This window comes from Tubulanus polymorphus, chromosome 8, assembly GCF_964204645.1.
Source record: "Tubulanus polymorphus chromosome 8, tnTubPoly1.2, whole genome shotgun sequence".
Taxonomy (NCBI): domain Eukaryota; kingdom Metazoa; phylum Nemertea; class Palaeonemertea; order Tubulaniformes; family Tubulanidae; genus Tubulanus; species Tubulanus polymorphus.
The window spans coordinates 12,234,439-12,250,838 of NC_134032.1; the positions used below are offsets into that span (position 1 = coordinate 12,234,439).

General features: G+C 38.3%; 1 protein-coding gene and 1 pseudogene across 2 annotated transcripts in view; one reads left to right on the plus strand and one right to left on the minus strand.

Annotated features, from left to right (window-relative positions):
- LOC141909726 (dual specificity tyrosine-phosphorylation-regulated kinase 4-like) overlaps nucleotides 1-7,358 on the plus strand; it is a 29,107-nt gene extending 21,749 nt beyond the window's left edge. For both annotated transcript variants that reach the window (XM_074800317.1, XM_074800318.1), the window contains 8 exons: nucleotides 385-662; nucleotides 1,010-1,148; nucleotides 1,472-1,553; nucleotides 2,198-2,431; nucleotides 2,829-2,958; nucleotides 3,506-3,705; nucleotides 4,043-4,222; nucleotides 4,567-7,358. In XM_074800317.1, coding sequence (XP_074656418.1) covers nucleotides 385-662; nucleotides 1,010-1,148; nucleotides 1,472-1,553; nucleotides 2,198-2,431; nucleotides 2,829-2,958; nucleotides 3,506-3,705; nucleotides 4,043-4,222; nucleotides 4,567-4,766 — 1,443 coding nt within the window. In that variant the 3' untranslated portion in view covers nucleotides 4,767-7,358. The remainder of the gene's footprint in view (nucleotides 1-384; nucleotides 663-1,009; nucleotides 1,149-1,471; nucleotides 1,554-2,197; nucleotides 2,432-2,828; nucleotides 2,959-3,505; nucleotides 3,706-4,042; nucleotides 4,223-4,566) is intronic.
- Nucleotides 7,359-11,147: 3,789 nt separating this feature from the next.
- Nucleotides 11,148-16,117, minus strand: LOC141910371 (uncharacterized; annotated as a pseudogene).
- Nucleotides 16,118-16,400: the final 283 nt, after the last annotated feature.

Consider the following 16,400-nt stretch of genomic DNA (forward strand, 5'->3'; position numbering starts at 1 on the left):
GATGACTTCAACAGTTCAGTAAAATGATGATTAGTTACAAATGATGACCTTCTTATTCTCGATGACTTCAATGGTATAGCAAGATTATGATTTAGCCCTCATTCTCGATGACTTCCTACAACAATTCAGTAAAATATGATTAGTTACTTTTCTAATGACGACCATTCTTGATGACTTTAATAATTCAGTAAAATTATGATTAATTATAAATGATGACCTTATTCTCAATCAACAATTAAGTAAGATTATGATCATTTGAAATTGTGTGCATTCCCTCAATGATTCAGTAAGATTTTAATTAGTTACTGATGGCGACCTACTCATGCTCATACTGACTCTGCCGCCATTTCAATGAAATTAAGAAGACCTTTTCCTTTTGTTTAGGTGCTCGGCGACCATTTAGTTTATCGATACGAAATTCTGGAGGTACTCGGCAAGGGTTCGTTCGGCCAGGTCGTCAAGGCGTACGATCACAAAATGGACCAAAACGTCGCCATCAAAATCATACGCAACAAAAAACGCTTCCACCACCAAGCGTTGGTCGAGGTGAAAATTCTCGACGCTTTACGACGAAAAGATCGCGACAATCAACACAACGTGATCCATATGGGCGAATATTTCTACTTCCGCAATCATTTGTGTATCACCTTCGAACTGATGGGGTATGTTTCTACAAAATTTCAAATAGTTGTTACAAATTAATTTAGGTCTACAACCCGAGTAACAAGAAGTTATTTTAAGTGAATTAATATGACTCTGGACCCAGTTCCACACTTGTGTGGCTTTGTTCGATTCTGGACCCAGTTCCACAGTTATGTGCATTTAATTTGACTCTGGGCCCAGTTCCACAGTCGTATGGGTTTAATATGACTCTGAATCCAGTTCCACAGTTTTGCGGGTTCGATTTGACTAGACCCATTTCCACATTTGTGTGGATTTGATCTGGCTCTGGATTTCACTAATTTTAACCCCAAACTGCGAAACTGACTCCTTCAATGTAATTTTGTAGGATGAATTTGTACGAATTGATCAAGAAAAACAACTTCCAAGGATTCAGTATCGCTTTGATTCGACGTTTCGCGTATTGTCTGTTGAAATGTCTTCAAATGTTGCAAAAAGATAAAATAATCCACTGCGATTTGAAACCAGTAAGTATCTCTAGGTTTGAAAAATGAGAATTGAGTCAAAGCATCAATCCTCTCTTAGTTTTACTTTGTAATTGTGAATTTTTCTTTGATTGGATTATGGACAGTCATTTACAGAGGATGGCCGCTGACCTGGAAAACTCAGGGATAATTTGATAATGCTATTGACCATGTGTTTTTTTTAATCAATACACGATTCATTGAAAAATGAATAAATTGTAAGATTTTGCCACATTGTGGAAAATACTACTAGTGAACCCCACCCAACGCAGTCAGAAAGTAAATTTTTCTTTTATTTTAATTCCAAAACCAATTCTTTTTTATAGGAGAACATTCTATTGAAGCAAAGGGGTCAAAGTCAAATCAAGGTGATCGATTTTGGATCGAGTTGCTATGAACATCAACGAGGTGAGACCCCACTTTATGAGGCATACTTTTCGGTTGAACTCTTCGATTCCGGTTGCCATTTCTCTTCTGAGTCCCAGGCGATGTCAGTTTTGTATAGCCAATATAACAACTCGAGACCAGCCTTATTATTTAGCCCTAGAGCGCCTATTGTAGCAAATCAGCTACAACGATAGTGACAGCCAATTCGGATAGATAGCGTATGGGTATAGACTGCCGATATCAGATATTAATACATTGATAGTTTTATTGATAAATACAAGTATTGATTGAAATCTAACCTCCAAGGGAGGTAGCCCTTGTGGTGGTCAAACACCAGGCCTAGCTCAGAATGGGTATTGTGTTTAATGAATTCAGATGTATTTCGGTGACTATTAAGCAGTAAGATATTAAGTAATGGGGAACACATTGTGAGCCTGGGGAACTTATCTGCTTTTACAAGATTTGTTGTTCAACTCCCTATACTTTCACCTGTAGGAAAAATTTTTTCAATTTTTTCATTTTTGTTTTCGTTCAAGAACATGATTAGTTTTGCCCCTCCTCCTTGGAGTCGGCTCTCTAGGGTTAAGACTACTTTTGGACTTGAGCACGTCCTATGCAATTCTAGGCCTTGATGATTTATTCATATATTGCGATATATATTTCAGTGTACACATATATACAGAGTCGATTCTACCGGTCGCCTGAGGTGATACTCGGCTTGCCGTACGGAATGCCCATCGACATGTTCAGTTTCGGGTGTATCCTCGCCGAACTCTACACCGGATATCCGTTATTTCCCGGAGAAAACGAAGTCGAACAACTTGCCTGCATCATGGAGGTGTTAGGTCTTCCACCAAATGAGATTCTCGAACAGGCCACCAGGAGGCGCTTATTCTTTGGTAAGTACCATGATCACCCTGTTTTATAGGACCCAGTTTTAACCACTAGCGCACCTGGTGGATCCTCACTTGCCGTAAGTAGAATCCTCTGTTGTCACACCCAATGGATCCTCACTTGCCACAGGCATTTATGTCCTACTGCACACTAGCGCACCTGGTGGATCCTCTATTGTCCCAGTAGTTGATGTCCTTCTGTACACTAGCTATACCTAATGGATCTTCACTCGCCTCAAGTAGAATCATCTATTGCTGCTAGAGTATTTGGTGTCGTAGTGCACACTAGCGCACCTGTTGAACCCTCTATTGCCACAGTAGTTTATAGTCTACTGTAAAGTAGCACACCTGGTGGATCCTCACTTGCCAAAGTAGATTTCAGAATCTGCTTTATTGTTTACAGATTCGAAAGGGAATCCACGCTGCGTTACGAACAGTAAAGGAAAGAAACGCCGTCCCGACAGTAAAGATTTGACTCAGGCTTTAAAATGTGGCGATGAACATTTCATAGATTTTATTCGACGGTGCTTGCAGTAAGTAGAACAGTAGGAATTGTTGTCCAGTTTATGTAAGCGTGAGCCCTAGATTCGGGATCTTTTGGAATAATATTGTTACTAAGTCTTCAAAACAAGACCTCTTAATTTCCGGTCAGTGCACTTAAATTTACTTCAAAAACAAAAATCTAAAAAAAACTTCAAATCCGGATCAGTTGCTTAAAATTATTATTATCATCATCGTTAAAAGTTGGTTAAAGTTAACAGGTGGACAAATACATCTAGGGTGGACACTTACCTGGAAATCAGGGAAAAGTCGGGGAAATTCCATTTCTTTAAAAAGGTCACGGAATAGTCAGGGAATTTTGTTGAGATTGCTAGATCGCGTGTTAAACCAAACAAGCAGATGAAGTCAGGGAAAATGACATGCATGTTAAGTAAAAGTCATGGAAAAGGAAATTGAATAAAACGATGCCATTTCACTTAAGTTTTCACCGCAAGTTCACTTAAACCAACTTTTCAGCAACTGACCTCTGATCTCGCAATAGCTAAGCTAATGACATCGGCCTCTTATTTTCACGTATAGTTGGGATCCGTTGCATCGTATGACGCCGGATGAAGCTGTGCAGCATCCGTGGATACAGGACGGTCTTACGCATCTCAAACGTAACCAATCGCGACGAGTTCGCAACAATGCCGACGCGCAGCAACAACATCACTCGGTTTCCGAGGTGACCGACAACGGTTCGAATTATAGCAAAAAAACATCGCAAACTGTCAGTAAAGGTGAGCATAATTCTGAAACACAGACTGTTTTCAGACTGGATCCCGAACATCTTCCATCAAACTTAGAACCACCTCATCTGCTTAGAATCTCCCCCTTTACTGGAACCCTTGCCTTCAGGCTTAACTGCATGGAACCACCCCTTCAGACATTCACCATTCACTTTTTGAAGGAATGCTGTTAAAATGTCTAATGTCTGGTGTTTGTTTTTCAATCAAAAGATGTCATATGTCGACGGTCAAAAATTTGGATGATTGATGACTAATTCTAGAAATCTGAAGGGATGCAGGGTCCTGGCAGTGGATTATTTATTATAGGCCTACCTGATTTCATTTGCAGAGAAAACAAAGATGGCCACCGATGTCGAATCACGGCGAGAAAGACAAAGCGCCAAGAAACATGAACACAAACAACAACAACAACAGGAAGTGACTGGTGCATCTGCTCCCGAAACGGAGGAACGGTTGCAACCAATTGGAGCATCGGCTGAAAATGAGGTCATCGAAGAAAATATAACTGGTGCGTTAATGATAAGATGTTTTGCTGATTTGGCATTATGTTAGTAAATACTATTTTGCTGATACGGATTAAGGGTTAGATTTAGGGTTATGGTCAGGTTGAGGGTTATAATCAGTTAAGACTTCCAAATTCTGGCAGCTAGCACTGCTAGTGGTAGAATGCCGCACTGGCGCACTGGTAACCGATCAGAATGTGTTTTTGGCAAGTGTTTACATGAATATTGCCATATTGTCAAAATATCCAATTCTTTTAAAAGATTTTGGAAAAACAAGAAGAGAAGAAAGAAGAAATAATTTTTTCTCGGGTGAATGTATTTAAATTCTTGTCCCTTTTTCAATCTCTAGCTCAAAAAACTTGTACTCCCGATGCAGTCAGTGCTGTACAGCCCCAGACGAGTTCTAGTCCGCTTCCGTCTGCTGTTGAGATCGTCAAACCAGTTGTCACGGCAGCTGATCCGTCTGCTAACAACGAAGACGCCGTCGCCAACAACAACAATAACAGCAGCACGACGTCGACTTTCCTGCCACCTATAAGCAATAAATGATAATATGATATGTCTGCAAACTTAATTACAACGGCACCACCTGCTGGTGTTTAACTGTGCTAAAACGATCCGTTCGATCAAATGTTGGAACGTATCCAATTGAAATGTATAGATGGCGCTATTTGTTATATCTGAATGATAATGGCTGGGATTTTTACATCAATCATCTCAACTTGAAATTCACATTGGATGATCGTTTGTTGATGAGTTCTAGGTTCATTAACTCAAACGAACAGTCTATCTGCCCTCCGGATAGTATAGCCGCGAACACACAAAGACAATTTGGCTCGAGTCAAATATTGGCCCGGACCAGACCCGAATCAGATTTTGCACGCGCTTAATTAGAGAAATAAATCACTCACTTGATACTTAACAATGCTGTAATGAAGCAAAGTGAGTCGCTTCCAGAAACAGTTAGCATTTGCGCGGAATAATTTGACGTGTGCTAAAATTTGGCACGGGCCTGGTCCGAAGTTCTTGGTCGGACAAAATTTTACCCATGTCAAAGACAATAATGGCCATATTTGGCAGGTCAAAAAAGCGCCTATGTGATCGCAGCTCTCATCTACTAAGTTCATATACCGGATGATGAGTTAGTGAGTGTAGGAATTCTAATTATAACTCTGCAGTTGTTACTCACTTGTTAATGAGTAAAATGTGTTGTTAAAAGTCAATGATTAAATGTGTCTATGCACGAGTGATATTCAAACACGAAACTGAAATCGTTCATTTCATGCGAAGAGACAATTTTTTAGACAGTCTGCACATGGTTATATTTGCGCTGTGTTTTTGTTACTAATGGTTATTAAGAATAACTTCTGTGGTTCCAATTCTTTGATCTCACGCGATCGACTCGTAAAAACTTATTCCGTCCAAATCTGAATGTGTTTTATACCAGGGCAGCCCAGAGCTGCTGTTCCTGTTCTCCACTATTTGTTACTCGTTTATAACCAAAAATACTGATTTGATTTGTTTGATGCATATGAAAAATATGAAAGATGTTAAAAGAGGGTCTTACTGTTGATTATTGATGAATTTGAAGATTTTCTTTCATATTTCAATGAAATGTTACTGAGAAAATTTCAATTTTTACTTTTAAGAGGTTGGCAGCCCGGGGTACTTGCACTTCGATATTTGTGGGTTTCTTAAAAAAAAGTTCATTCCGTCCAAATTTCAATGTGATACTTACCACGTTCGCTGTAGAGCTAGAAAAACATTTCACAGAGTCAAATTAAGTATTAATGATCTAGATTTTGTGTACTGTTATACAGTTTTACCCACGTGAATTGTAGATAGGTGTAATTTGATGTAATTTTGTGCAAATACCGAATGACGCAGCGCTGGGTTTACACTGCGATACCGCATTTTTTTTAAATATCATTCGTTTTCAATCTGTTCTTTAAGAGTAGAATATATTCCGTCCAAAAAATTAGTCCGATAACAAAGTCCTGTGAAGACATATTTAAAAACAGAAAAAGATGTTAAAAATGAAATACAAATATGATAAACTCACTAACTACAAATTTTATAGGAATTGAAGAAACGTTACTCAAAGTGTTATCATAATCAAAGTGAATATGTTTCGGTGGTCTTTTGGACTATCATTCTTTTAGCCTGTTGATCCTGCACCCTTCAGATATTCAAAGCTTTATCAACATTCTTCTCGGTCGTCCACACTTCGTTCACCGGAGATATTTTTCATTTCAAAATGAAGAACTATAACAAACATTAGATGTTTTATCAGCGAACTTTCAAAAACTGACCATCCAGAGTTAGGCATCAAATGCTTGAAAGTCTAAGGGGGTCTCCTGGTTGCAGATTGATACTTTTTGGGATCATCGAAACGTCCCTTCATTTCGAGTCGAATTCAAATTTTTGCGCTTTAAATTCCTTCCTCAAAAGTTTGTATCTTAAGTGGGTTTTCTGAATGTTTAACTTAATAGATACACCACATACTCGATGATAATGTAGAGAAATATTGTTATATGTATTGTCTGATAGTATATGGTATGCTATATTTTATAAATGTAAATATGAAAGATTATAAGATTGTATATGTTATATATGAAATTATTATATGTTATATCAATTGGCGAAAAAGGAGACCAAAGCGATGTGTGATATTTGTACAAATACCTATTGTTATTTATCATTGTTTTATGTTTTAATTTCCGTTTGACCCACCCGAACGTATTTTTGTATATTTTGTTTTTCGGGTTAAAGCTCGGGAGAATTTCAAGCAGACCTATATTATAAGCCACGCCCCTGTCTTAATTATATACTTTTGTGTTGAATGTGCAATTTCATTATTTCTGTTGAACTGGGTCTGGCGTCAAATTAATTTTACATAGAGCAGGATTGAATCCAGAATTGGATCAAATTTGACCCTGCCGTTTCTCAGTGATGGGTTTGATTATTTTAGCTCTAGCGATAATTTCAATGCTTTGAACTATAATATGGAACCGGGACCTATAAAACTCCGAGAGAAAGTTGTTCTGATTTTATGTCTTATTGGTTTTTAATCGGATTTTCTACTACGCGCTCAGATGGTTATTGAGAAATTTTACATTTAATGATAAAATCAAAAAGTTTGAAATCGAAAATTGAAAATCTGTGTTGTGTTCAGTTTTTTGTCGGATGTGGTTCACGTGTAAGCTCTGAGCTGAGAAGGCTGCTGTCATGGTTATTCGGTTGCTGACTTACAAGCAAGCGACCTACAACTCCTAAAGAGGGTTCTGTTCAGCCTCTATTTGTCTCATTAGTATATCTCCTACTGCCCACTAGTGCACCTGGTGGATCCTAACATGCCACAATTGGAATCACCTTTTGTCACAGTAATCTATGTCCTACCGAGTATATGCCCACACCAAGTCAATCCTCAATTTTCACAAGTGAAATCCTCTGTTGCCGCATCAGTTGATATTCTACTGTACGCTAGCGCCACCTGATGGATGTTCACTTTCTACCTTTACTGCTCAGTAGTGTGCAACCGATGTCCTATGAACACTAGCGCACCTGATGGATCTCCACTATTGCCACCTTTGTACACAATTTAATACATCCTCACTTAATTTACACTATAGAAGTGGAATTATCAATTGACCTTGAGACAATTACAGTGGAATCGACCCAAATCTAGTTCCCATGCCTCAGTACAGGGGCGGATCCAGGGGCCTATCTCGAGAAGTTCCAAATTGCATAAGGGCACTCACTATTATGGGGCAATTTTCTATGACAAATCACGACAAACAAGGGCATTTTGACATCAAACTTGTGTGTTAAACTTACTACGCCAAATCATGCCAGATGAGGGCCTTTTACGTCAAATCTAAGGATTCTAGGAGCACAGACAAAGCTCGACGGTATTCCAAAGAACTCTCAACCCCCCCCCCCCTGGATCCGCCCTTGCAGTATCGAGTGCTAATAACAGAATGCTATGCAACTCGACCAGGGTGCAAGCAGCTAAATCTATATATACTCGTGCACGTCATGTGCACGCCCTGAGGGGTCCGGGTTCATCATAAATCTAGCTTGTCGCCAACTTCGAGTAAGGTTATCTCCATCAAAACTATCGTTCTCTAACCTATAATTTCCCCCATCAACTCATCTGTTCGATTCGAAGGTATTACGTAGACAGAAAATTACAATGTTATCCTCAAAAATCGGATGCCTGGGGAGAGCAGACGGTATGACAGGAGATATAGTTTGCGAGAGTCTTCTACACGCGCGTGTGAGCGGTTTTAGTTTATTACTTTTAGAATAATAAGCAATTCTAAAGAAGTACCAAATTGTTAGGATTCGCGCCAGCAAAAACAACCATTGGCGTCATATCAATGCATCTGATGGCAATCAGTGCACATCCGCGGACGCTGTAATCGAGTTTCCGCTTTCGAAACCTTACTGCCCAATCACGATGGAGTCTTCTACTGCAGCTGCGACTGATAATAACCAAACCGACATCGAAATTTCATGTCACATGACAACTGGTCTCTACGAAACTATAATGACTTTGATACGGGCAGTATTGTGTCTTATTGGACTTGTGGCGAATCCGCTGGCTTTTTAGTTCTGAGCGTTATGAAATATCGTGGTAGCAGCACTTTTTTTCTACGCATGTTAACAGTAGCGGATACGGTCAACTGCCTGACGACGCTAACCAGCAGGGATCTAATTGTCAAGCGTTACCCGTTTAAACTATTACAATATGGCTATCACTATAAAATGTATTATTTGTACATTTTTAATTACGTAGACGCTATTTTTCAAATGACTGTAACCACAAGTTCGTGGTTTCTATTCTCTCTGAATTTCGAGCGCTATATCGCTATACGCTTTCCGTTACTGGCGAAAAAAATTTGCACGATCGATAACTCTAAACGTATTTCGTGTTGTATTTGGGTTTTGACGTTCATCTTCGATATACCGACAGCCTGGGACGTAACTAGGATTGTCAACCGCCCCGGGCATCCCTGCGCCTACCCGGGACGTGAGCTAAACTTTTTGATAAATAAAAACTATGCTTTTTTCTATGATTTCATATTCGGTAAAGTCGTCCTACAATTCATCCCGGGTATTTTTCTGTTACTGTGTAATTTACACATGTTCTGGTTAATTCGGGCAGCGATTTTAAATCCACGAAAACTGGCCGCGCGAAAAGACACATCTACCTCGTCGGAAGAGGGTACCTTCAGCAAACTAGGTTTACAAATGACGGTTACAATAATGACTTTATCTTTATTCTATTGTTTTCAATATTTGATGGCGTTGATAAATACACTAATGCCGGCTCTAGGAACAATGCTCGGTCGGAAATTGTATCGGCCCTACGAATCAGGAAGGTTATTAGGTACGACCAATTCGATGATCAATTTATTTGTGTATTTGGGGGTTCGTTCCGGATTTGGATCGACTCTCGTCTGGTGTTTGAGTTGTAGATCTTTGGGCAGACGACAATGAAAATACGTAGTAATGTATGAATGTTTGCATGCTTGTGGGTGCCCATTACATTTGCTTCACTCGATTCGTTCAAATGATACGGCGCGTTGGACACAATTTTAGATTGCCGCGGCCAATTGCCGATTTTGACAGGTTCTAACATATTGCTGGGGTTAATCTACTTCAATTTCTTCAAAAACATGATATTCAAAGAAAAAACCGTAATCCATTAGGTCCTGGCTGTCTTTGTTTTATTGCATGTTGTTGCTTAAATTTCACTTTCTGTCACCATTGTTTTTGACACCATGGTTACGGATGCTATAGCGTTAGTGGAGCTTGCAGTTAAAATCAATTTCAATTAATCATTTTCAATTAAATGAAAAGAAAAATTTCAATAAAGATGTCTTAAATTTCAATAAAGATGTCTCAAATTGAACGTCGTGGCGACTCTGGATTTAGTTGCCGAGCTAATTCCCACGTGACATTCATTTCTGAGCTAGTTTCCCAACAATTACCTGGTCTTTAGATGTATACAGGTTTTCACCCAATACGTATATACTTTTATATCCATCTACATATTTTGCCTTGGACTAAAACGAACGTTTTAGAATTTATAGTTTTACGCCTCTCCAAGACAAAGCACTGAATACGAAATGAGCAATCGGTCCCAATAACTCAAAGAACCCAACAACTGATTGTCTTTTTTTATTCTTATTTACAATGAGACTCAAAAATACAGATGAATTCAGTAATGTGACGACTTTATCAGCTGACGACTAGACGCGAGTTTGGCTGTACCGTGCCACGACTACAGGGCAGATATTCCACTTTACCAATAACAATGAATTCTCTTACAACAGGTTAATATTCAATTTAGTTCATATTTTACATAATGATTAACTTTCACAGAGTAAATTGAATCAGATTTCCGAAAATTGATCTTTCATTTGCTGTTAACAATAGATTGGGAACTTCTATCAATAAGACATTATTACTGCGCGTATATATATATATATATATATATATATATATATATATATATATATATATATATATATATATATATATTTATTTATTTATTTATTCATTTATTTACTTTTCAGGCAGTCCGATACATCATAAATAATGCATTAACTTACTATATATAAAAAAAGGATTAGGGAAACGGATAATGCATCGGAATTTTAGACGCGCGTTTAGATAATCAGTTTTTCAATCTAAGATCCGAACTGTATAGTATCCACAGCAGTTGTTCCTGACGTGTAGGAGAACTCGTACAGGGTCTGGTGTTCAGACTAACCGAACCGCTGATTCGCGGTATATATCAAATTCGTGACGGTAATGCATATCTTCTAATGCGGCACCTGATACACAATGTCGAAAAATGAATCAAAGTGCGTCGAAAAACTTGAGTTATCAAGTATATTCATACAGCGAGTCACATTTCTACCCATGTCGATAACGTTCGGTATTTTCTTCAATAGTCTCAGTATTGTGATCCTGAAACGACAATCGTCGCAGCACCGGTCGCTCTTTCTGCTCGAAGCTTTGGCCGTCGCTGATATTTCTTATCTCACTGTCAAATTCTTTCGCGACGTCCTGCGTCCGTGGCTGAATATATTAGTTTACGGGGTTTCAATTCAACGCGCCGATGTTTATTATGATTCAAGTTTTATCGGGTTTTATTGGATGTATTTTGCTATGTTTATCCTCAATCGGTCTACGAAATTGACGAGGAACTGGATAACGGTTATGATAGCGACGGAGCGGGTTATAAGTCTTAGTTTCCCGCTGTTCGCGCAGGCTCACATCACCAAACCGCGCTTATTGATATGCGTTTGCTTGCAATACATTTTCTTCGCTTGCTTCGGTCTTCCTTATTTTGTGAATATAAGCCATTTATTCTATTGGTTTGATACGTGTACACAATTTTACGTTCCAATACTGGCCCGAAGGAAATTAACTGATTTTCAGTACGGTCTTCATCATTGGGGAGAATTGATTTTAACGACACTTTTTACGAGTCTGATACCGATTCTATTGCTTATAACCCTCAATGTCGTTCTAATATATTTGCTGAAACGAATTGGTAAAAATAGACAAAATCTTGGCACCCAAGATTCGAAGTTAAGCAATCTCGACCGAAAAGCGACTAAAATGGCGCTCGCTATTGTCATTTTATTCATCATTTTAGAGTTTCCTTCTTCGCTTTGGGTTTATGCAGTTATGCTATTTGACTTAGGTGTACCAAGGCCGAGTAGCGATGCACTTCTGCATAAACTTATCCGTATATCATCTTTTGGGTCCGATGTGTTGACCCCGTTAGATTCGAGCGTCAATTATTTCGTATATTGTGTGACTAACGACAGATTTCGGGCTGAAGCGATAAAAATATTCAAAAGTTTTGGAAGGAAGTGCGCTGTTAAAGACGACAGAGCCGCGATCTAATAAATGGTGTTTACGGGTAACCAATCTCCTTCTGGGTGACCTATCGGAAAGATGTCTGCTCAGAAAAAAAATGTGTCTGATTTTGTATTTTGTACGTCAAGTTTTACGTCGTCATTTATCCGTAGCTCCTACTGTAATGCGACTATACAATCTCCACTGTAATGGCACTTAAAAATCTGTACCAATTGTTATTCAATTCTCCTCCAGTTGTTGGTCTCACGAAGACCTCCACCACTCGTTGCGTCCTCTGTCGTTGTTCTCACTAAATGTTGAGGATTTATGTATTATGATTTATGTATTATATGTTCATGTATTAGAGTCCATGGTCTATTCATACACAGTCCACACCTTCGAGAGTTAATCATCGTTTATCATGAATTCAACTCGGATGCAGATCGGTCGAGCTTATAACAGTCACATTGTTATCATGTCTGTTGAAAACAAGTCTGGAATCTACCGCACTGTATCACTGATTACCCTGCCTGTCATGTTCCTGTTAGGAACCTTTGGAAATTCGGCTACTTTCCTGATAATGATAAGTCACAGATTCCGCAGTTTATCGTACGCTAACTATCTTATCATTTTGTGTATCAGTGATTCTATGTATTGCATAAATTTTACACTGATGCCCGTTTTACAGTTTGTATATATATATATATATATATATATATATATATATATATATATATATATGTATATATATATATATATTCGTGATAATTCATGGTAATGAATGATTAAGTAATAAATTCAGTAATTAAGTAATGGCATCACTTAACATTAACAAACGATCTGGAGTATGTATATAACAGGAAAGATCGGAGTTAATTAAAGTGTGTTTGGGTATTATAAGAATTACCCATGAGATTAATGGTATCACACACTGCTGATCCACTTCCATTGAGTACTAAAAAGCCACATATACGTTGAAGCCTGTTTGCGCTCAAACAAACTGAACGTAAAAAATTGACAGTCCTCTGTTGGAGTTGCACATGAATTGGATTGTCATCACAAATTAAAGGCAAAAGATTTGAGTGCGTTCTGTTTGGGATATTTAAAGACTTTTCTGATGGTTTTTCTCCACGTAACATAGAAAGATTTTACTAAGGGACTGTCCAGATTCCATGGAGTACTACCGTAAACACTCATACAGTAAGTTTTAAATAGTCTATATCTAATATATGGCTGTATGGATTTAAATTCAAAATCTACAGAATGCGCTTTAAAAATGAAATCATTGATACAGTTATCAATAGAAAGCTTTAGGGAGTTATGTCCTATGATTGAGCCTAAGTGTTTAGCATTTGGTGATAGTTTTAACTTTTGACCTTGGAAATCAATCGTTGGAATAAGATTTTTACAGGGATCATTATCACATGGGAAATATACGAATTCTGATTTACTGCGATTAAAGGCAGCATTATAGTCTTTTGCAAACTTTTCGCAAATTTTTAACAGTTGTGTCATTGCTGTTCTACTGGGCGCAAGTAAAATTAAATCATCGGCATATCCAAACGCACAAAAAAACTCTCTGGCTATATGACAACCAAGACCTCGACGTATCGGCCCCACTCCGCGCGGTTGCGCCACCGCGCGGGATTTACGCGAAGCAGCAGAACACAAACACGGCCTGCACTCTCTCAATTTTCAATGATAGAAAGATTAGATTTAAATTTATTGCTCCAGAAAATTGTACATTTTTTGCGAGCACAGGATACATACAAAATAAACAGTTTGTAGTTATACAATAACAGTTGCTAGTCATACAATAACTAGTTATATTTACAATTGAAAAGTTATTTTGAAAAGTTCGTGTATACCAGGAACAGCGATGAGGTGAGGCTAGATGAGGCTATGTGCCTTTTTTATAAAAACTGCAAGATTCCTTAGGACGTTTGGGTTTTCTGACGTAAAAAGGTTCATAAATTTTCTTATATTAGGAAACGTTACTATTTGTTGCGGTATGTACCGACTTCTTAAACTTTCGAAAAAAGTACACTCCATTATAAAATGGTATTCGTCGCCGATTTGCCCTAGGTTACATTTGGTACAAAGTCGTTCATTTCGGGGGATATTTTCATATCTTCTTGTTTCAATCGGTAGATTATGATTAGAGCAACGAAACCGTATTACATTTGTCCTGAGGTCAAATGGTAGTGCTAATGAACATACTTCCCGCCCCCAATTCGGCTTAATAATTCTATAGGTATCTAGTTTTGTTGAAGCTGCGATAGTCTGGTGCCATTTCTGTTTGAATTGATCTTGTAAACATAATTTAACAGTTTCTGATAAATACCGGATATTCGGGAAAGATTGTTCGTACCAAATGTAACCTAGACCACAGTTTTCTAAGATAGACTGAATACAAGTGATCCATTTACTGGTCTTACCATTTACATGATTTTTTATTAGGATACGATACATTTTACTAGAATGAGTGTTGCTCTCTGTGATCAGATGTCCCCAAAACTTAACCATTCTGACTTTTATTTGTATTTCAAAAGGAAAACGACCTAATTCTCCATAAACCATAGCATTTGGAGTTGCACGTTTCAATTTCAATAAGTATTTGCAGAACATTAGGTGTATTTTCTCGATTGCATCTAAGTTCGAGAAACCCCATATTTCACTACCAAAGGTAAGGATCGATCCCACCATTGCATCAAAAATTTTAAATGCAATGTCTATAGTTAGGGAAATCGTGTGTGCATTTCAATTATTTCGGCTGTTAGGGTTTTAAGGCACAATATAAGTTGATGATGTGATATGGCGATGTTAATTAATGATAATTCCGCATTGAAGCTTGTCACGAACGGTGCCGATTGAATGTACAGCTGCCAAAAACACTGAAATGTGCGTAGTTGCGTAACGATTTGCAGTAAATTGCAGACGAAACATGAAGCCTTAACGGCCGTTTAAAAAAAAATTATACCAATCGCAATTGCAAAATAAAAATGAGATAGAACCTAAGTTAAAATTCTGGCCATTTCTAAAATGTTATTAATTATTATTACTAATTTTTAGTCAGTGCGGAACGTTTACTTTTCCAACAATAATGAGGGGTGGTAGGTAGTCATGCAATTCAAGTCATTATTTATTACACGTTACTTCCGTGTTGTTGAAAATCTCGCGAGTCCTGGACTAAACCCCAATGAACAATGCCACAAATGCACTACACTACCCATTACACACTCCAGTACCCACAGCTTTCATATATCCATCTAAATATTTAGTGACTTTCTTCCTGGATTACGTAACTTAATAAGTAAGTGATCAATGTAAACGGTAAAAAGTAAAGGAGAAATCACCCCCCCCCCCTTGTTTTACTCCATTCATAATAGAAAATTCCACAGAGAACGACTGGTTCCATCATGACTTGTTTCCGATAAGAACTGAAAATTAATTTAACCATTCTAGGACACATTCCTCGTTTCAATAGTGTATTGAAAAGAGTTTGATAATGAACACGGTCGAAAGCACGACTTTCGTCCAGTAGAACCGCATAAACATTAGATCTTCATCTATTATAGTAATTGATTACTTCATTAACGATAAACGTGCATTTAGTTGTGGAGTGACCACTTTTGAATCCAAATTGCATATTACTAGTTTGGAGGCTTCTGTTACATTTGTTTATGATTATCCAGTCGAGTAATTTACTAAGCGGACTGTTTAAAGCAATAGCACGATAATTATCAGAGTTACGATGAGATATACGTTTATCTTTAACTATGGGATTGACCGTTACCAGAGAGCGATACGAGCGAGCACACGTAGCGATCAAACCGAAATTCGGTCAACTGGCACTTAGTGTGGAAAAGTTTTCAAAAATCTCATGATACTAACGATACATCCGATTGGTTGATAAAAATGGATCGCTCGGCGGAATTCGCCGATCGCGGGCAGACGAGCGAATTTGCGGGCGATCCGATCGCCGGCGTAAATAATCGGCCGAAAATATTAAACATGTTTGACACGGGCGATTCGCCGGGATCGTCGTCGCCGCGAGTCGCGAATTTTTCAAGCGATTTGTAAATTCGCCGCGATCGGGCAAAAAAATACGATCGTGTGCCCCTACGTTTAAGTCACATTAATCCAGAACCATGAAACTGGATCCAATTCAGTTGCAGGGCTTTGAAATTCTATTGGAAGATTCCCCTAGGTTCGATCCTGATATGTTGCTACTGATTATCAGTACTCTGCGTGATGCTGTATAGAGGTGCCATGGGTTCGAAGCCGGTGGAGATACTG